At 43.7% G+C, this 22,306-nt stretch overlaps 1 protein-coding gene across 3 annotated transcripts; it reads right to left on the bottom strand.

Moving 5' to 3' along the window:
• Window positions 1-4,215: 4,215 nt before the first annotated feature.
• Window positions 4,216-22,224, bottom strand: znf346 (zinc finger protein 346). 3 transcript variants are annotated; one of them, XR_009792483.1, is made up of 14 exons: window positions 22,067-22,224; window positions 20,661-20,764; window positions 20,501-20,596; window positions 19,941-20,088; window positions 18,826-19,077; window positions 18,638-18,737; window positions 15,540-17,308; window positions 14,519-14,583; window positions 8,423-8,637; window positions 8,160-8,216; window positions 7,403-7,480; window positions 7,208-7,289; window positions 6,935-7,049; window positions 4,216-4,759 (listed from the first exon to the last, which is right to left on the bottom strand). XR_009792483.1 is itself a non-coding variant. In XM_061803413.1 (7 exons), the coding sequence occupies exons 1-7, from the start codon at window positions 22,122-22,124 to the stop codon at window positions 17,038-17,040; spliced, it is 1,029 nt and encodes a 342-aa protein (XP_061659397.1). In that variant the 5' UTR covers window positions 22,125-22,224; the 3' UTR covers window positions 15,331-17,037. The 3 variants fall into 3 exon arrangements, 2 of the variants coding, with proteins under 2 accessions (XP_061659397.1, XP_061659398.1); XM_061803413.1 differs by lacking the exons at window positions 4,216-4,759; window positions 6,935-7,049; window positions 7,208-7,289; ... (2 more) ...; window positions 8,423-8,637; window positions 14,519-14,583 and having other exon boundaries at window positions 15,331-17,308; XM_061803414.1 differs by lacking the exons at window positions 4,216-4,759; window positions 6,935-7,049; window positions 7,208-7,289; ... (3 more) ...; window positions 14,519-14,583; window positions 22,067-22,224 and adding an exon at window positions 21,162-21,948.
• Window positions 22,225-22,306: the final 82 nt, after the last annotated feature.

The raw sequence follows: 22,306 nt of genomic DNA, 5'->3' as shown, positions 1-22,306 counted from the left end.
TCTGCAAAACCTCTCTTCTCTCCAATTAGTGGCTCATTTTTGAGTTTGAAACACTTTTACGTAACAATCACTCTTTTCTTTGTCTCTCAGGGAAACTTGCACCAAACTCTCATTCAAACCAAGCCAATTAAAGCTCGCCTAACTCCAGACGCTCGGAAATTGAGAGCAGCTCTCAACGGCGACGAGTGCGTGATGGAGTTTGGGCCGCTGTAACATTCGGCGTTGATAAGAACACAAACTGCAGAAAGGTCTTTATCAGAATATGTGATAAAGCAGAAAAAGAATACGTAAAGCCATTGCAACTTGTGTTCGTATCCACGCTGAACGCGAGCGGCGCGAACTTGATATTTGTAGGCAGCGAGCACAAATCCTCTGAAATTTAAAAAAGGCTTAGCGGGGATTTTTCCACTTCTACCTAATAGTTAGAATTTCGGTCTTCAAACTCAGAATAACTCATTCGTCGACGACGTGAACCGAAAAAAAACCGTGCGTATTTAACACCACGTCAACTTCGGAACATAATAATAACGATATTGTTTGGGCGTATTTGTCAGGTGTGGTTGTCGGGCTTATGATTATTATTTTGCACATTGATTCTTTTAATCGTCTAATTGAAATGAGTGACATGTTGTATGCACCAAGAAAGCACACATTAGTTTTAGTGAATCTACAACGCCGATGACTCCAGCGCCGTCCCAGCCCCCGGAGTCAATGCGAGCTTTGTCCAGAGCCAGAGTCAAGAGGAAGGAGTGTGGCTTTTTGACTTCTGACCTGTGACCCCCACCCCGGAGGTCACACGTCCCTGGAAGCCATTTCGGAGTCTCAGACCTATCCAGGGGCAGCTGGGAGATCTCTATCTCAAACGGCGAGAGTGGACAGACCACAGTGTGAGACCTCAAATGGATATCTATTTTTTTTTTTTTTTTGTTGTTTGGGGGGGCGCATGTCAGCCATCTGCCCTTCACTTCAGGCTTTTGTTTGCCTCACAGAGATCACATTGCTGAAGACACTGATCCAATAATCAGTATGAAATGATCCACTCAATTTATACATCCATTTACTCTCCCTTGCAATAAAAGTCAGATAAGGGAAATCAGAAAAAAATCCATCTAGTAGCCAACCAATCGCAGGGCACATAGAGACAAACAGCCGCACTCACAATCACACCTAGGGGCAATTTAGAGTGTCCAATGAATGTTGCATGTTCTTTGGGATGTGGGAGGAAACCGGAGTGCCCACCCGGAGAAAAGCCACACAGGCACGGGGAGAACATGCAAACTCCACACAGGCGGGGCCGGGATCGAACCCGGGACTTCAGAACTGTGAGGCCAACGCTTTCCATCTGAAAATTATCGAGCAATAATCCTTTAGCATGGGGTGTGTAAATTACATTTTTTAACTCTCTGATATGCACTCAAAAAGTAGAAAAAGCCTAACTGGTGGAATGGGTGACACAGGCACTGATAATCAGCACACACATTTTTAAAAATTCATTAAAAATGCAAAAATGTCGTGTGAATGGAAAAAGCGAACCCTTGGACGGCATCTGACTCAAACTGAGAAACAATGCAACATGAGATGCCGTCACGGCAGCATTCTGCGGCGTGTGTACGAAAGGTGAGTCGGGTGAGTTTAACCTCTGACATGCATCGGGGACAAATGCTCCCCCCGCCCCCACCGACTCTCTCCCCTGCCCCCTCCCCAGAGGTTTTGCACCGTGCAAGCTGAACATTTTACACTCAAAACACCTGACTAAATTATGCTGGAATCTTCTCCTTAACTGCAAGAATCCTGCCTCTTACTCTGGACTGGACGCCAGCCAATTACAGGACACACTGACATAATTTCATCCATTTTCTGAGCCACTTATCCTCACAAGGGTCACGGGAGTGCTGGAGCCAATTCTAGCTGTGATCGAGCAGGAGGTGGGGTACACCCTGAATTGGTTGCCAGCCAATCGCGGGACACATAGAGACCACCATTCACACCCGCAATCACACCTTGGGGCAATTTAGAGTGTCCAATTCATGTTGCATGTTTTTTGGGATGTGGGAGGAAACTGAACTGCCTGGAGAAAAAAAACCCACACACAAACACGGGAGAACATGCAAACTCCACATAGGCCAGGCCGGATTTGAACCCTAGTCCTTAGAACTGTGAGACCGATGCCCCACCATGCCACCTATATATACACGCAGTATATTCCCATGAAAATGTATTCAGTCTAACACAAAATATGTGCTGTGGGTTTGGACTGAACTCCTTGTTGAACTCCCGCAATCCCAAATGTCACCCAATTTCTGCAAGAGAGACAAAAGTCCGGACCGCACAGATCAGGGGTCGGGAACCTCTTCGGTTGAGAGAGCCATGAATGCCAAAATGTACTTTTAAAAGAGCAACGCAATATTTTGAAAACAAAATACAGGTGTATGTGAGCATTTATGTAGAAGAAACACTTTTAAAGTACAATAAATCTCTGAATTCTTTGAAATAAGATCCGTGCGGCGCGAGGAACTACGGAGAAATAATCCAAGGTGTGGGTGGTCCCGGCGTCAGCCGCAGGGAGCGGCCGAACGCTAAAAGAACAGCTAAGACGCGGCGGGACCCAAAGTGCACCATTGAAGAAACACCGCGCACGTCCTTGTCCACAGTTCACCTTTTTGTGACATAATCTAGCCTTTGGAGCTCGGCCCGGTGAGGCCCAGTCAAGCGTGAAAGTCATGACGCTGTGCCCACCGAGCTAAGGAAATCCTCCATTCATGCACTGGCGGACGAGGTTAAGCAGTTCCTGGTTTGATTTAGCCAAGCAGATCCCTGCATTCTGGATTTGTCACTTCCATCCGGTTCTCTTTGGGGTCTCAGCCAATTAGATCTCTTGCGTTCTCGCACAAGTCTTTCTTTACCTGGTTCATTTGTCTCTCCCAATCAGGTCCTTACGTTCCCTTGTGTTCCCCTACTTGTGCCCTGTCAGTCCCAATCTCTCTTGGTCTGATCCATCCGTCTCTCAGACCAACCAGATGCCAGGATTCGCTTGCGTTTGTCCTACTTATGTTCCCTTGAGTTCTCCCAATCTTCTTTTGTTGGGTCATAGTGCATCTGTACCTCAGCAAATCCAACCCTCGGTATTCCCTTGTATTTCGTCAACTTCTGTCCCATTTGTAAGCATGTTCTTGTCCTCATCGTTAAATATTTCAGCAAATGACTTTGTGTAGACTCACAAGTCATCTATCCCACATCAGTCCTCATTTGTCTTCTCCTGGTGTCTCAGCCAATCCAATCCATGTATTACCTTTGTCTTCTACCAGTCTTTTTATTCTGGGTCCTGGTCCATCTGGTTCTTCATTGATCAGATTCCTCTTTCCAGGTGTGTTGTCCAAACTTATGTCTCATCAGTCCTCATGCGTCTTGACCAGGTCCCTCAGTCTCAGCTAATCAGATCCCCGGTGTTCCAGTGTGTTCTCCCCACTTGTGTCCTGTCCGTCCCGGTCTATATTGTCAAATCTTCATCTCAGCCAATCAGACATCTGCATTCCCTTGTGCTAACCAACCTGTCCCCCCCTGTCTTTTCTAGGGTATTTCCTTGTGTTACCCCATCAGACCTCATCTGTCCTGCTCTGGTTCTTCGGAGGTTCAGTCACTCACATCCCGAGATTCCCACCTCTGCCCCATCAGTCCTCATCTCTCTTTTCCAGGTTCATCTGTGTTTCACCCAATCAGACTCCTACTTTATTCCCCCAAAAAATGTCTTGAATGTTCTATGTCTTGAATTATTGTCTTCATCTAAATCCATGATGGGACCGAAGAACATATTCTTGCGAGGCAACTTCAGCATGGTCTTTCTTGTTTTTCCAACAACCTCCTCATTTATATCTCGAGTCGAAAATATTGCTTCTCTCATTTTTGGGCAAAAAAAAAAAACACAGTGGGACCATCTCAGCATGCCGAGAAAGAGCCGAGACGCTAAGAAATGCTGAAACACGAGGCAGACATCCTGCCACGGATAACGTGCTAATTAGATTTGGCCGGCGGCAGTTGCCATAATCAAATCTATCCGGTGCGCCGTGGCTGAGGGGCGAAATACGATCTCCAGTCCAAAATACGCTCTGGGACGTTTTCTGCGGTCTCACGTCACACTCGACCCTCTGCCCGTTATGTGCGTATGTGTGTATTTATCATACCTTTGGGGCTAGAGATGAGTTAAAAAAAAAACCTGAAAAAGTTCATTGGTTTTCTTGAACACCACCAACGCAGCAATAGTACAAGGTGTCGTTAAAAACTTGGGATATTTCCGACATAGACAACTTTTGCACAAATGATCTCAAATTTTACCTAGTTTACCAACCGAGTTTAAAGGAGACAATGCATTTTTTTTTAACAGTTTGAACACTTCACAGGTGACTTCCTTGCATTTCAGAGGTGCACTTTCATCAAAATACCCCAAGGATCAAGAATTATCTGACATTTTAGACCCTATTTTAAATTTTTGTGGACAGAAACGCTTTCAATCGTGAATGAATCGGACATTTGCGAGGGTTGCTTCTACTTTGACCATTTTGATTACAAAGGTATCTGTCCTACTACTTAAAGATGTAGTGTGAGTACTTTTGACACCTCTGGTAAAGGAACCCGGAGCACAGCTGAGAGAGGAGAAAGTTCCAGTCCCAGCCTCCAGCTGAACAGAGGCTGTAGATCCACCTGTTCCCTGTTCTCAGCCTTGCTTCCCAGTCCGGATGTGGGAACTTGGGAATATGGACGGACTCTGAAAGGGAAAACAAAAGCGTTTTGTTATTTAACAATCCGATGAGCCAGTCTTAATAGCCCTCCGGATGGAGTCCTTGCGGCGAAACGTGGCAGCGATGCGAGACCTCGGCGGGCCTCAAATATGCCGGAAACAGAATAGATTGCGTTTTTGTTGGCTCGTCGAGCTTTTAAGCATTAAACACCGGGTTTTGGAATTCACGCTTGGTGGGCCTTCAGAAAAACATCCTTCCTTTGTGGTTGCACAACTGTAAACAATGTGGTCAACCAAACTGGTGCTCCTTTTTGCTTGAACAGCAGAAAACACAAACAGCATTTACCGTCAGGCCTTGCCCGATTTTACTACCCTTTCAGCTTGCTCATGGCCAGTTTTTCAGGTCACTGCTTCTTTTCTTCATTAGTGTAATAATAGATCATCAGAAAATAGTCAAAAGGTTCGATGTGATATATTAGTGGCTTATTTACGGAGCTCAAGTTGTAAATGTAAATTCTTGATTAAAAACAAGACCAAGAAAGTGTTTGATATCAAAGGCGGAAAAGGTTAAGTACGCACTGACTTCCTCGTTAAAGGAATATAATTGTTATTTTAGGCTGCGCTCCTATTTTGCGTCTTAATTATTTTCCAGCGGGAGGAAGCCAAGCGAAGGTCGTCCGGCCCGCCGGTGGCGTGTCGACTGCACTACATCATTAGCGAGACTGTCAGCACCGGCGGGTTTGGAGGGAGCCGGGGTTGAGGTGGTCGCGGGTGGGGCGGGGGCCGGTGGGAGGGACAGATTATGAAGTTAAAGCACTTGCGAGAGGAAGTGACTTTTAATGCTGACAAGGTTCCTGTGGAGACTGTTATGCTAATCTGCTCGTGCTAAGCGCCGCAGAACGTTCAACGTGGAAGAGTGGAAATGCACCATGAAAACATACAGCTGCGGCCAAGAGAACGAGGCAGGAAAGGGGGTGGGGGGGCGCACAACACAGAGGAAGCACACAGGAAGCAAACACGGGGTGGTATTTCTTTTTTTTTAGCCATCCACCGACAACTCTGCTATGACTTAAGCAATATATTAGACAGGGGACCCAGAATTGATCAAAATCACGATTAAAAAAATAGACATACAGATTTGTTTTCTATCTAAATTAGTCCTTAAAAAAAAATCCATTGTCAGATATTTGAAATCAAAATGAGCTGTTTTATTTTGCATCCTTTTCCTCGAGCGGTTGTTCTCGAGTGAGATCACGGGTGGGACCGTCTATCACAGGAGACTTTTGGAAAGAAAAAAAAAAAAAAACAAAACTTACAAGTTTTCCGGTTTAGCACTTCATGTGAACGAATGTGGAACTTGGGAATTGAGGACAGTGAAGTGGAATTTTTGATTTGTAATCGCTCCCAATTAAATTTGGGGGGGGGGGGGGAGACGAACCCTCTGTTATCCGTATTTATTTATTTTGCTTTAGTAGCAAATTTATTTGAGGCGATGTTACATAGATTCAAGCTAAAAAAAAAAAAAGTCTGATGTGGTCCTCCCTGAGATGTTGCTTCACTCGTCTTGGATTTGAAACTGATGGCGTTGCTTTGTACTTTTGTTTTGTTTTGTTCCGCAATAAATATGAGTGGGGCCTTCAAGTGCTCCTGAGCTAAAATCACACCCTTTTAATCAGAGCCGATCGTTCCTGTCGCCATCACCAGCAGCCTCGTGAAAACTGTCGGGTCTTGTTAAGGGGGCGACGCACATCACTGACCCATCTACGCACTTAACCCTAGAGAACCCAAGACATGCAAATCCTCTTTTAAATATGTGATCCCGTGGGTACTCTCGGGTTAAGCGTCCACCCGACCGTCTCCCTGTCTGTCTGCCACCTAAAGGCTCCACATAAGCCTCCCTCTGTCTGTCTGTCGCCAGTTTTGGCGGCCCTGTGACACGTGTATTACAAATTGTTGCAGACTGTCAACACAAATCAAGAGGAAGACACTTGGGCCTTCTGTGGATTCGGAATGCAAACGCTAAAAACAAAAAACACGTGTCTTGTGCCATGTAACTAGAGCCCTCTTTGCCACTTTCTGTTTTTCCCCCAGAGACGCGGTGTGCACCCTGGACTGGTCACAAGTCAACCACAGGGTTGGTCTCCCTCCTCATTCGCAATATTATGAAAGGGGAAACATAAAAGCCGCCTGTGTTCCTCTCACCTTTTGATTCTCATTCCGAGTGCTGTGATCTCCAGAGGTCAGCGGCGGATGATTCCTTCCTTCCTCCTCCTTCTCTTTTGCGGGGGGCCTTTTAGCCAATCCTGATCACTCACAACTCGAAAAGCAAAAAAAAAAAATAAATAAATAAATCACAATAATAATTCACTGCCACTGATGGCTGTTGAATTTAAATATCCATGTTTACATGCAGGAGTAGCAGTGAATGAGTTTGAATTAGAAACGGATTTGGAGAGAGGATGATAGATTTAGCACCTAACAGGAGGTCTTCTCGGGGTATCCTATAAGGAGCTGGAGAAACATCCTCTGGGCGGCTGTCTGACCGCCAAAAGGGTCCCTAAAATAGTCAGAAAGTGAGACGAGTTGGTTTTGTAGCAATGGGACTTTGTACCAAGGAGGACTAAAGCCTTCCTAATAGTAAGTTTCTTTCGGCTTGTCCCTTCCTAATACCTTCCTTTATGTTCTCATTTGAAACTGGAAAGGTTCCTGGAAAGTGAGGCCACTTGTTGCTTGGTAGAATTTCGAGCACTGCCACCCACAGCAGAGAAAGGACAGGGAATAAAACAATGAACTGGAGGTAAGACAAAAAAAAAAAAAAAAAAAAAAGATAATCAGACATTCATCTGTTTTCCGTAACACTTGTCCGCATTATGGTGGCGGGTGAGCAAAGCGGGATACCCCCTGGGCCAGTTGTCAGCCAATAGAAAAACATGTTCACAGCTATGGACAATTTCAAATCATCAATAAACCCAAGTGGAGCAGGGAGTTGACCCCATAGGCCCTCGGGTGCAAGGCTGAAGTGCTCACCGCCATATCACTGCATCTCCCAGAATCTCAAAGAATTGTGAGTGTATCAATAATGCAAATGAGTCACTACACTGTATTAAATATAAAAAGCAAGTTGGCATCTGACGAATTGAAGGAGATACTCGACCACTTTCCCAAATCAACGCTGACATGAATAACAATCTTCAAATAAAAATTCTGCATATTTTCTGGATTTTATAATCAGCAATGATTTGTCTTGGTCAATTGAAAAGAGCTAATAGTTTTTAGTAGTTTTTTTCCCAGTTCACTTAAGCGGTGGGGGTCATAAAGATGAGGTGGTAGTAATAATCCGTGTCCATCGAGGACGACTGGCGTCCCTCAGGGAACGCGCAAGAGGTTAGAATATCAATGATGTGTGCTTGAGGGCGGAACAGCTCACCTGTCGTGCTGACTGCAGCTTTGGGGGCCTTCCCGACAATCTAACAATGATGATCCCCTAGTGGAGAAAAGTAGTACCTGCACTTCACGTGCATATACAGTATTGTTGGTAATGCAGTGTATGTGTGAAGATTTAACACAATATAATAATAGAATAAAAATGTGGTCCATACTTTGCAGATTTCCTCAATTTCGTCACTGCAGTATCACCGTATCACCAGTAGGTGTCACTAACCAAAGTCAGAAGAAAGTCAATGCACTCACAAAATTCCCGAATCCTCACGCATCGGGTCATCTCCCTTAGCCAACGTGACCAATGGACCGAAACCGTCGGGGAGGGACTGGGAGCGCACGGACCTGGCAAGTCCGACCGGGACCGGAAACCTGAAGAGGAAGCCTTCAGTTGATCCAGCTGTTTTCTCCCTCTTGTGCCTTCCTCCCCAGCCCCCCTCCCTGCATATCGAGTGTCCGAAGGCGGCCTAGAAGGGTGCAGGGGGGGGGGGGGGCAGTTTGAACAAGGGTGGCTGGGACTGGAGTTTTGTGTGTGTGGTGGTGGTGGAGGGGATGGGGGGTGGGGAGCGCAACAGGTGTCTGACAAGTCCAGTAGACCGCCGGTTGGTCAGGTTTCTGCTTAGTCATGCTTGCACACACAGCCAACACACACCACACAAAAACAAAACCTACAAACACAACACACACAAAACAAATGCACAACATACAAACAACAAACAAAATGCATATGCCACACACACACAAAACACATTGACAACACGTACATAAAACAGACTCACAAACACGTACAACCAGAACAAACAACATAGACTCAATACTTCACTAGATAAATACAACACACACACTATATACAGACAAAACCACAATCTACACACCACAAAACTCAAGCACAACACACACACACACACGGGAGACTCAAACACAACGCGCACAGACACCACGCCACATAGACATCCTCCTCGCACACAAAACATGCACACGCATAAAACACAAACAAAGAATATACGCATTTGACACCCTCACAACAAGCACACACACCCAAAGACTCACACAAAACCGACAAAAATCATGCAAACAAATACAACCCAGACACAGACACACACGAGCCATTTGTCCATCTGTCACAAGAATTTCTCGTGATCCATGAAAAATTTCACGTCATGGATGAACCCATGTGTGTGTGTGTCTGTACACTTTTACTGGCCTTGTAATTTGACCAGTCAGCCACCTGCAACAGACACACACACACACACACACACACACACACACACACACACACACACTTCCTTACAGTTCCATGAACGTCTCAAGGCCAGTTAAATAGCAATTATTTGGATTATGGGCACAAAACATTTTTTCATCCGTGACATCTCTGCCATCTACTATGTAACAATGTACATTTTATATTTTGTACATCATATACTATAATCCCTAATATTCTAGGACGGTCAAGAATGTTAAAATTAAATTCACCTTTGTCATTTCCCACTAAGGTGTTTTGTTTTTGACATTTTACATTTAACAGTAGTTCATTAGATTTTATGCTTTACATACTATATGTTTAATAGCTGCTCACAATGCTGACAGTTTGAGTTCGCTACCTATGAATCTGAATGGATGAAACGAATGAATGAGTGAACGAACTTGTTGAATGAATTTGTTCTTAAATGGAAAGGGAATATTATTTTGCACGCAAATCTGCTCTGGCAAGCGAAGAACCGGCGCGAGACAAACGCCTCTAACGTGATGTGACAATAAAAAGAATTTTTTTCACGGCAGCCGCGTGAGCACGTACGGCGCCGTGTACAGTTGTCATTTTTTATTTGCACAAAACAACAGCGAAGAGCGTTCGGCAGGACGGGAGGAACCAAAGTGATGAGTTCTTATAACGTACTAAACAATGACAATCACTGAACAATACTGTAAGATTGTACAATATATTCGGGATGCCTTGTCCAACAATAAAGCGGTACAAACAAGTATTAAAAACCTGCAGAAAGATGAATGATGATATCGTGCTTTGATTGGCATAATCAGAGAGTTTTCTTCCTATTATGTTTTTTGGTCAATTTGACCGAGGACATCAGAACCAGAATATTCATTATTTCCTAAGTATGTCAAAAACACGTATAACACAAATATTCTAAATCATCAGTAATGAGGAATAAGCAGCCCTATGGGGGCACAAACCAGTGCAATCTGTAGGCCGGTCCCAAGCCCGGATAAATGCAGAAGGTTGCGTCAGGAAGGGCATCCGGCGTAAAAACTGTGCCAAACAAATATGAGCGTTCATCTAAAGAATCCCATACCGGATCGGTCGTGGCCCGGGTTAACAACGCCCGCCCCCAGCACTGCTAACCTGCAGGGCGTCGGTGGAAATTCAGCTACTGTGGGTCGAAGACAAAGAAGAGGAGGAAACCGGATCCAGCGTCAGAAGAAAAAGAGGAATGCACAGAGCCTACAACTGAGTGTAGGGACTTTGAATGTTGGGACTATGACAGGAAAAGCTCAGGAGTTGGTTGACATGATGATTAGGAGAAAGGTTGATATTCTGTGCATCCAAGAGAGCAGGTGGAAAGGTAGTAAGGCTAGAAGTTTGGGAGCAGGGTTTAAATTATTCTACCACGGAGTAGATGGGAAGAGAAATGGAGTAGGGGTTATTTTAAAGGAAGAGCTGGCTAAGAATGTCTTGGAGGTGAAAAGAGTATCAGATCGACTGATGAGACTAAAATTTGAAATTGAGGGTGTTATGTATAATGTGGTTAGCGGCTATGCACCACAGGTAGGATGTGACCTAGAGTTGAAAGAGAAATTCTGGAAGGAACTAGATGAAGTAGTTCTGAGCATCCCAGACAGCGAGAGAGTTGTGATTGGTGCAGATTGTAATGGACATATTGGTAAAGGAAACAGGGGCGATGAAGAAGTGATGGGTAAGTACGGCATCCAGGAAAGGAACTTTGAAGGGCAGATGGTGGTGGACTTTGCAAAAAGGATGGAGATGGCTGTAGTGAACACTTATTTCCAGAAGAGGGAGGAACATATAGTGACCTACAAGAGCGGAGGTAGAACCACGCAGGTAGATTATATTTTGTGCAGACGATGTAATCTGAAGGAGGTTACTGACTGTAAAGTAGTGGTAGGGGAGAGTGTAGCTCGACAGCATAGGATGGTAGTATGTAGGATGATTCTGGTGGTGGGTAGGAAGATTAAGAAGACCAAGGTAGAGCAGAGAACCAGGTGGTGGAAGCTGAGAAAGGAAGAATGTTGTGCGGCCTTCCGGAAAGAGGTGAGACAGGCTCTCGATGGACAACCGAAGCTCCCGAAGACTGGATGACGACAGCCAAGGTGATCAGAGAGACAGGCAGGAGAGTACTTGGTGTGTCATCTGGTAGGAAAGGGGAGAAGGAGACTTGGTGGTGGAACCCCATAATACAGGGAGTCATACAAGGAAAGAGATTAGCGAAGAAGAAGTGGGAAACTGAGAGGACTGAGGAGAGGCGAAAGGAGTACATCGAGATGCGACGTAGGGCAAAGGTAGAGGTGGCAAAGGCTAAACAAGAGCCATATGAAGACATGTACACCAGGTTGGACACGAAAGAAGGAGAAAAGGATCTCTACAGGTTGGCCAGACAGAGGGATAGAGATGGGAAGGATGTGCAGAAGGTGAAGGGTGATTAAGGATAGAGATGGAAATGTGTTGACTGGTGCCAGTAGTGTGCTAAATAGATGGAAAGAATACTTTGAGAAGTTGATGAATGAAGAAAATGAGAGAGAAGGAAGAGTTGAAGAGGCAAGAGTGAAGGACCAGGAAGTGGAAATGATTACTAAGGGGGAAGTCAGAAAGGCATTACAAAGGATGAAAAATGGAAAGGCAGTTGGTCCTGATGACATACCGGTAGAGGTATGGAAGCAATTTGGAGAGATGGCTGTGGAGTTTTTGACCAACTTATTCAACAGAATACTAGCGGGCGAAAAGATGCCTGAAGAATGGAGGAAAAGTGTTCTAGTTCCCATTTTTAAGAACAAAGGGGATGTTCAGAGCTGTGGGAACTATAGAGGAATAAAGTTGATGAGCCACACAATGAAGTTATGGGAAAGAGTAGTGGAGGCTAGACTCAGGACAGAAGTAAGTATCTGCGAGCAACAGTATGGTTTCATGCCTAGAAAGAGTACCACAGATGCATTATTTGCCTTGAGGATGCTCGTGGAAAAGTACAGAGAAGGTCAGAAGGAGCTACATTGTGTCTTTGTGGATCTAGAGAAAGCCTATGACAGAGTACCAAGAGAGGAACTGTGGTACTGCATGCGTAAGTCTGGTGTGGCAGAGAAGTATGTTAAAATAGTACAGGACATGTATGATGGCAGCAGAACAATGGTGAGGTGTGCCTTAGGTGTGACAGAGGAATTTAAGGTGGAGGTGGGACTGCATCAGGGATCAGCTCTGAGCCCCTTCCTGTTTGCAGTGGTAATGGATAGGCTGACAGATGAGGTTAGACTGGAATCCCCTTGGACCATGATGTTCGCAGATGATATTGTCATATGCAGTGAAAGCAGGGAGCATGCAGAGGAACAATTGGAAAGATGGAGACATGCACTGGAAAGTAGAGGAATGAAGATTAGCCGAAGTAAAACAGAATATATGTGCGTGAATGAGAAAAGTAGAGGGGGAAGAGTGAGGCTACAGGGAGAAGAGATAGCGAGGGTGGACGACTTCAAATACTTGGGGTCAACAATACAGAGCAATGGAGAGTGTGGTCAGGAAGTGAAGAAACGGGTCCAAGCAGGTTGGAACAGCTGGCGAAAGGTGTCTGGTGTGTTATGTGACAGAAGAGTGTCTGCTAGGATGAAGGGCAAAGTTTACAAAACAGTGGTGAGGCCGGCCATGATGTACGGATTAGAGACGGTGGCACTGAAGAAACAACAGGAAGCTGAACTGGAGGTGGCAGAAATGAAGATGTTGAGGTTCTCGCTCGGAGTGACCAGGTTGGATAGGATTAGAAATGAGCTCATTCGAGGGACAGCCAAAGCTGGATGTTTTGGAGACAAGATTCGAGAGAGCAGACTTCGATGGTTTGGACATGTTCAGAGGCGAGAGAGTGAGTATATTGGTAGAAGGATGCTGAGGATGGAGCTCCCAGGCAAAAGAGCGAGAGGAAGACCAAAGAGAAGGTTTATGGATGTGGTGAGGGAAGATATGAGGGCAGTTGGGGTTAGAGAGGAAGATGCAGGAGATAGGCTAAGATGGCAAAAGATGACACGCTGTGGCGACCCCTAACGGGACAAGCCGAAAGGAAAAGAAGAAGATCAGTAATGAGGAACAAAATCACAATTAAGATTGTCAATATCAAGTTATTAACTTGCCAATTATATTTTGTTTATTTTTGTCTTTGTCAGGAATATACTGTTGCTGGGTCATTTTGATCAGGACTATTTTTAAAAAAACTTGAGGAAAAATCCCACTAAATATTCATCCATTATCCAAGCCGCTTATCCTCACAAGGGTCACGGGAGAGCCGCAGCCTATGCCATCTAGCTTCGGGCGAAAGGAAGACTACAGATTTCGACACCATCACTGAGCGGGAATCGATCCCACGTTGCCCACACCAAAGTCAGGCGTGTGTATCACTACACCATCAGTCACATCCACTAAATATTGTTTGTATTTAATTACTTTTATTATTATTATGTTCTTTTTGTCAGAAACAAATGTTCCTTAGTGAGTTTGACCCAAGGATGTTGAATGAGCTTTCAATTAAGGATTCGCATTGAAGTGATTATTTTTTAACCAAAACAAAACAGAAAATCAGTAAATTACCGTTATGTGTACGAGAGCTTTTCCGCTGAAAAACATTTTTTGGGGGGGTATTAAACTCGACTAATTTTGACCCACAACGCAACAAGAAAATTGACACTGACATCAACACTCACTTAGGACTTCATCAGTGACTTTTAAGCGCAATTTGTGTCCATGGTTTGTACGGGGGGGAACAAACCACTTTTCTATTTGAGAAGTGACTTTGCATCCTGTCTCCTCCACAGGACAGCATAGTGTAACCATTGTGTGTGTGTGTCCCGTGTGTCCTGTGTGGAATTTATCCCAAAGCTTTCCATTCCGGGGTCAGGCTGAAAGATTTAAAGCTGTCATGGTGTGTGTTGGGGGGTGTCCAGAGACAACCAGTAAATTTACTGCCAGCCGAGCGAACCTGCATCGACACTAGACTATCTGTTTGTGTTTGCGTCACACACACACACGCATTCAAACCCTGGCGTTACATATTTGAGAATGATGAGAATGTGAGGCAGTTCTTTGCAATGTCCGCAACAAGAGTGAATAAAAGTAGACTTAACTGCTTCTGGGGAGGTGCACTAGCGCCACCGTGTGCTTCTCATAGTCTCAGCTCTATGCAATACTACTGTAATACACAAGAGGAAGGAATCATATTAAGCCATGATATGACATCACAATACCAAGATACATCAAAATAGCAATAAAATGTAACTTGCTGTACCATTTTTCAACAAAAGTAGTATAGTAAAAAAAAAAAAATATATATATATATATATATATATAAAGTATAAATGTGATTCTCAGAAGGAATATGGTAGAAAAGTTCAGTAATTCAATTAAAAAGAAAATTACAATCTTAACTTTCAGAATTTGACGTACCTGTGGCTAAAAAGTGAAGTGTGGCGTCTGTGTCAATGAAATCCGTAAACGTAGTCAAGCATAGCCTCTAAAATATTCCCCGTTTTTTTTTTTTTTTTTGTATTATAAAACAGCTAGAGTGACCACGGTAATCTGTTATCTTCCTTGGCAATCGCGCCAGTCCGCTTGGGAGTTTTGCCCAAATAATAAAAAATAAAACGCAGTTCACTACATCACGCCTCACGATGTTGTTTCCCATTAAGAAGTTTAGGAAGTAAACTTTTCCAGCGGAAAACGCAAAATGTACATTTTCAAAAAATAATTACAAGTTACTATCCAAATGATTATTTATCACTGGTGTTTTGAAAAGTACTTTCCTGTGCTTAATGGATCTGTATCATACGTTTCCCCTTTTTAATCTTGAAATCCAACTGCATACGCCTATATTGATATTCTCATCACCAGTGGGTAAATTTAAAATATATTCCGACAAAATCAAATAAATCCAGCAAACTGTGAGAAAGGATGTATTTTTTTTTTATGTAACAGATGCACAACTTGCAATTTTGCCAGAAAGATGACAAAAATATGACGACCAATGAGGATAACAACAAGCTGTACAGCAGGAAAAAAACACACGTTTTTTTTTTTTTTTTAAATAGATATATAAAGCAAACATTCAGTAATAAAATATTCAACCGGTCGAGGACAGGTAAGACTTACTTGAATGATACTGACATCACTTTTCTATTTTGACATCACTTCAAGACGTTATGAAACGCAGGACTCGTGTGTTATTGACCGTTCACTTGCTGGAACAAAAAAAGCGGAACAAAAACAAAGGTACAAGAAAAACTACCGCAGTAGAAGAGCCGCTTCGAGCTACTTTTCTTCTCGGTGACGGCGATACTTCCAGTGTGAGATTGAAATTGACAGCAGGACGCGGCACGATGGAGCCCACCTGACATCTTTGGGTCGTTCCCACGAGGGGGCCCCTCCGAAGCAGGAGTGCAAATGCCGCTTCTCCACTGGCGCTAGAAATAGGACCTGCTCAGCCAGGGTTCCGAGCAGGTTCTCGCAACCCCTGCAGTCTCTTCAAGCAGGGGGGACGCACATACCGATATTCAGAATGATCATCTTGTGGTGCGGTCTGTGCCAAGTGACATTTTTCCTCCCCAAATCTGCTCAGAAAACAGTCGAGATCAACAATCGTCAACGTTAAGTCAGGGCGCTCTATGGAAGCAGATTAGTCTCCACAGGATTTGAATTTGAAATGTCAAGTCATCACATTTTCAATTGTTGTATTTCGGTGTAACTTTTCAATGTTAACAATTCAACTGGCTACAATTCGCTGTCTGAATTTCACCATCTGTGCCACCGAGCAAGGTCACTTCAGGTCAGAACCCAACAGCCAGCCAATCCGGTCACGCTTTCTTAGTCACGTAACCTGAACTAACCCTGCCTGGTGGCACAGACGGTGAATTTTAGACAGCGAATTGTAGCAACTATCGAAAATGTCATCACTTTACATCTCAAATTCAAATCCTGGCAGCACTCATCTACTTCCAAAGTACACCCGTACCAATATGAAGGGCCAATTTAAGAAACTCTCGTCCTAGCTGCTTTCTTCATTGTTTTGAGACGCCAGCGTTAGTGGAAAAACGGCATTTGAGCGTAATCGCGCTTCCTAGTAGGAGAGTCGTAAATATTTCTTGAACTAAATTGTCATAAAAGGTTTAAAAAAAAAATGATTTTAGCATTTAAGTGAAAATTATGAAAAAAAGTGTGAGATGAATAAAAATTATAATTCCAAGCTATGCTGTGGCTCGACGACGGTAGCCATTTTGGAACGAGAAATAACATCCACCGAGCTTATCGCCGTGATGCGTGTGGATTTTTGGGTTCTCCATTGAAGGTCTCGTGATTTTTTTCAAGGGCAGTATTTCTAAAGTCATCGCATGCTGAAAAACAATCGCGGCTGTCACAAGCTTTTTTTTTTTTCTCGTTGTTGCTAGAATAGAGAAAGAGGTTTTAAACAATAAAACGTCACACTGGGGTTGAGACTCCTATTTTAGGAAAAAGCTATTTTGTGTTTGTATGGCGGAGAGGGGGTCTTGTGGTGGGGGCTAGGTTTTGTTATTGTTCTGGTTTCTGAGTGAATCCTCCAAAGTCCGGCGCAAAACCCAGTCTCCCGGTTGAAGTACTTGTCAGTGGTGGCGTACTAGCTGCTTTCGTTGTATTGGTCGTCTGCAACGGGAAAAATGTTGCCTCCTATGCCGAAGAAGTTCTCTTCCGTCTCGAAAAGGTTTTCTTCCGTCACAAACTGGTCCTCCCCGGACGCGAAGTGGTCGCCCGAGCGGAATTGGTAGGCGCCGTTGCCGGGCTGCTCGCTGTAGTTGTTTTCGGCAAACTGGTCGTCGCCGTCGGCGCGCTTGTTTTGGGGCCCAGATGACTGCTGGCTGTCGGACGGGCTCAGGCCAGATTTTTTCATTCTGTAACCAAGTTATGGCGAGTTTAATTTGGAAGGAACCATCTAAAACAGTTGACACTATTGCCACTACAAGTGGTGGTAATACATACGGTTAAAAGTTAGGTTACATTTTTATTTCACTTTTATGTACATTTGAATGTAATCAATCTTTTTGGCGTTTTTTTCCCCCTATATTTATTATGTATTTTTTAGGTGGTACTTGTAAAAAGTTAGAGGACCGTCACTGTAGAGCTCGTGCACGTGACGTCACGTTTTCACGGCGCCATATTGCCTGTCAAACAGAGCTGCTCAACATTGAACCGGAGGAGAATATTTACAATACCCGAGACCTGTTGTGATGTTGGTTGTCACAACAGGCGACACAGATATTCAAAGAGGTCATTCTATCGAATACAGGCTGAAAAGACCAGAAAAGATCGATGGATTTCCGCAATTAAACGTGATGGATGGGGGCCCAACCAAAATACACACACCCCTGTGTAGCGATCGCTTCATTTCAGGTAGCAATTATTCTTCCCAATCTCAAAGTACCAAAACGTGTTTATAATGCCAGGTTGGCTCATTTGAGAACAATGCGTATTAAAAAAAAAATAAAATGTCTGTCGCAGAGGTTTACAGAGGTTGTGTGTGGCCGCAATCGCTTCCGTGTACATTCCGTGGAGACGACTCTGGCTCTTTTTTTTTTTTTTCCCCAATCAAAGTTAATGAATGCCAGTTTGTGTAAAACCAGGGGTCATTTATTTAAATATTGGTATTTGTATTGAATACTAGCTGAAAAGTTCGATGGATTCCGGCAAAGTTTAACGTGTCGCCGAACACGCTTCCGTGTTCACGAGCCGTCAAAACCATCACTATGTGGAATTTATTCTTGGTTGAGAACAGATCCATCAACAAAGTATTCATATGCGTCCAGACTTTTCTACGCTTTCAAACTTTTTCCTGTAAATCTCGACGACTTACTCACCGGATCCACGTGTAGATCCAACGGAAGCGAATTAACAGTCCAATTTCTTATCGGCGAAAACATCAACTTCGGCATTAAACATGGGTCCTCTATGCTGAGTTTATCTAATTTTTCCACGTACTGTGGTTTATTTTCACCTTCTAAATGTCTGACGGTATCGGACAAGATTCCGGGCGTGGTGCTACGAGACATATTTCCGTGTCATCTCCAACCGACTTAGCATTGCTTAGCTTGACCGGCAATATGGCGAGGTAAACAAAAGTCACGTGATTTTATGCCGTAGGTGCACGAGCTCTATCCATTATATCTGCAGTTGGCGTCTTATATGGCCAAAAGATGGAAAAACAAGGGCTGTGGTGTACATACTGGTTCTTATGTTTGGCCCCGCTGATGTGAGACTGGTACTGATCCACAGAGTTGAGCTCAATGTTGCAGAGGGTACACGGCAAGCCCTTTGCTGAAGATGCTGTAATTGAAAAGAATAAAAATGAACTAAGAATTTTTGTAAAGTTCTATAAAGAGGTGAGAGCGGGACATCATGTTTAGGTACTAACCCGGTGTGGCGGGCGTGCCGTAGATCTTCATCAGGTCCTGCTTGGTGAGTTGCTTCTTGTGCTTCTTGCCCGAGTAGTGCTGCTGGGCCATCAGCGCGTTGTTGAAGGATGCCTGGCAGATGGAGCAAAAGCGGTTGGGGTCCTTGTCGCTGCCCTCGCTGCCCTGGACAGTTGCTGCTGCCGTCTCGGCCGCCGCCGACGCTGGCGCTGCTGCTTTCTTCTTGGATGGTGCTGGTGCGCCCTGTTGCGCTACTGCGGAAAGAATGGAAGAAAAAACAAACATTAAAGAGAAAGCTTACCAATAAATAATTCAAGTTCAGAGAGGCCCAGGTGTCTTTTAGGAGGAGGCCATTTCTTACATCAGAGGCATTTTTTTTAACACATGCATCAGATTTAAAAAAAAAAAAAAATCACTTCCAAATAAACTCCAAAATATTTGTTTCAAATAATTATTTTAAAAATGAATAACATTGCTGAAGAAAGACAACTGAAATCGAATTATTGTTAAATGCCACCCACATATAAGCTAACAATTAAAGGTTATAGAACACCCCAACGACTCCAGCTTTTTATTTTTAATTTAAATTTATGCATGTCAATTCCTTATTCACTCTGAAATGAAAGCACCGCACAACTATTAAACTTACAAAAGAAATGAAGGAAAAATGCGTTCTAAACTTTTGCCTTACGAAAGTCAAACTTATAATAAGTGAACACACTTGTGGCAGTATCTCTAAAAAGAAAATATTCTTTCCAAATGCTCTTCCCGACTCAACTGTTGATGTTCTGATGATTGTATGGCTTTTCATTGGACCTCAACTACATGATTTTCAAATGTTTGGGTTTTTTTTAATGGAAAAAAAATGTTTAGCGCAATAATACACATGTTGAAGTCAGGTTGATTGGACATTTAAGTGACATCACGCGTTTTTTTTCCCCTTGGAGGGGGGAAAAGTAGGACAACACTTAAGAGTATGGCGTCTCCTGGAGTGGAGTGCAGTTTAGGAAAAATATAGTCTGACACTAACACTTTTTAAGTCCAAATTGGAGTGAATATTTGTTCGTGCATTTCATAACCTCATGTATCCAAGAAACCCCCAACACAGCATACGTACGGGTCAGAGGATCCACGGATTTGAGTTTTAGGTTCTTGGCGTGGATCTTTCCCTGGTAGTGAGAGTGCGCCATGACGGCCGAGGTGAAGGTCATCTTGCAAGTGTCGCAGATCTTCATCGGGTCCGACTCGCCGTTGTTGCCGTCGAACTGACAAGACGAACGCACACAGAAGCAAAAGTCACTCACCGTCCGGAACCAACAATTTAGCCCTGCGACGGCAAAATGAAGTTTAGAATGTCTGGGGCAGCGTTGATATCTTAACGGCAACCCTCCGGCAGACTTTAAGACATCCAATAAGATATCTTGATACATATCTTGGCAATCACCCGCGGTGTGAGTTCATTCCATTCAGGTATTGTAATCTCCTTGCACGTGGGAAAGACGAGTTATCAATCTTGTGGGTGTCTACTTATAACAAACAAAATCTTTATGTTTGGGTAATGATACCGATCTACGAAGTTTATCATTTGGAATATTTTCAAAAATACCCCATCTTAACTCTCAATGGAAAATTTCCGCCCCTTTGGCAACCCCCGTCTCGACTAAAGGCTCCACTTACACCGTCAGAGGAAGTGGACTTGAACCTTTTGGAGTCCGGCTCCTTCTCGTTTTGGATGGAAAGGTAACGTCGCACCTTGTTTCCATGTTTCTTGCTCTAAATCAGACAGAAAACAAAAACTTTAAAACAATGCCAGCAAAAAAATTAATAAATTGCCAACCTGATAGTGAGCCAACTTCTGCGACTCTGATATGAGGACGGCGTTGCAAACACTGCACAGGTTATCTGTAAATAGGTCGCCGTGCTCCTTGATCATCTTATTGACTGTGGTGAGGAGGACAAAAATACAGACAAGTCATGCAAAACTGAAATTAAACACCAAGAGGACAATTTCATTGTTTGAAGAGGCCATCTCTGACAAAATGGCTTCTTGATTCACATTTGCATTAAATTCATATTTTCACCGATCGCTATTCACTAACACCAATCACGAGGCGCATATTGCCCACCCGAAACTACCCATTTAAGAACAGGAGTGTCCGTGGGGATAGGAAACAAATTAACTGCTATAAAAAGAGTATTGTTTTCAATTCAATCCACTTACTACTGAAATGACATTCTGAACTTGGCTGAGATATAAGGATTTAATATGCACTAGTAAAGGCTCAAAGATGCCCAAATTCAGGAGTAAAGTAAGCCTACTTCATGTAAAATGTGTCACCTTTGCATTGTGAAGAATACAGTTGTGGAAAAACGCATCACCCCTGTAGAAATATTTTTCAGAGTCTGAAAATTGCTACATATCAGTCAACAGTTTCGCTTTAAAAGAGGTTGGTATGGTGTAACCCTTTTTTTTTAATTATTTGTAGTATAGTTTCTACGGTGCGATAAGTCAGTTTAGGTCAAAATTTCAAGATGGATGCTGAAATTTGTAATTTATTATTTCTGTATCCGGGAAAGATGTCTTATAAACGGTCCATATATAGATCCACTTTGGTCTCAAATCCCACGAGTGTAAATAAAAAAAACACAAATCATTACACCGTTGACTTCTTCTAGATTGCTCGTATGATTTGATATATTTTCCATCATTCTCAGAACGTGCTTGCAATCGTTTTCCCCAGAAACAATTTAGAATATGGAGACATTTATAGCCATTTTATCGGTCCACTTAGAGCAAATTGGAGTGAATATGGCCTGCGATCTGCGATGAGCTCGACACCCTTGCTCTAAAAGATCCATAAACATAAATTAGAATGGGAATCGTTGCATTGCATCAAAGGTAATCTCAGCTAAATGCAGCGTGCCCGCTAGCTAGCTCCAAGCTAACGACTTCAACGTGGGGGGAAGCTAAGCTATGCAATCAGTTCCACAAGTCGCACGTAGCTCGGGAGCACATTAAAACTCCATATGTTAGCGTATCCCGAAGCCCCACCGGTAAAGTCATTTCCCGTCATTGTGCAAAAATAATAACAATAACATGCAACGCGGACGAGCTTTCTACGACCTTGGAAACCAATCGGCGGTCGCTAGCTTAGCTTAAGTTAGCAACGAGTGTTATTTAGTAGCCGGTTAAAAAAAATCGCAGTAGAAGGAAGGTGTTTTTCGTTATCAACAAGTCCGCACCTTGATCGAGCCCCGAAGGCAAGTAAGGGAATTGTTCAGTCTCCATCGCGACCGCCATCACAACTTCGCCTCGCTCGCAAATTATTTCCCCCCCCCCAACTCTCCGCCGCCAGTGCGCATGCGCATCGCTTTACTTCGGCGGAACTTTGGGGCGGCGAATTTAAGAAAGAGCGCTCACTCAGTCTGAAATTTCCTATACCGAGCAATCATCTGGCCAACTGCCACAACAGACGATCTTTG

This window comes from Syngnathoides biaculeatus, chromosome 18 (genome assembly GCF_019802595.1).
Source record: "Syngnathoides biaculeatus isolate LvHL_M chromosome 18, ASM1980259v1, whole genome shotgun sequence".
Taxonomy (NCBI): Eukaryota; Metazoa; Chordata; class Actinopteri; order Syngnathiformes; family Syngnathidae; genus Syngnathoides; species Syngnathoides biaculeatus.
Note: the sequence above shows the minus strand (reverse complement) of the source record. Positions and strands in the feature narration are given on the sequence as shown.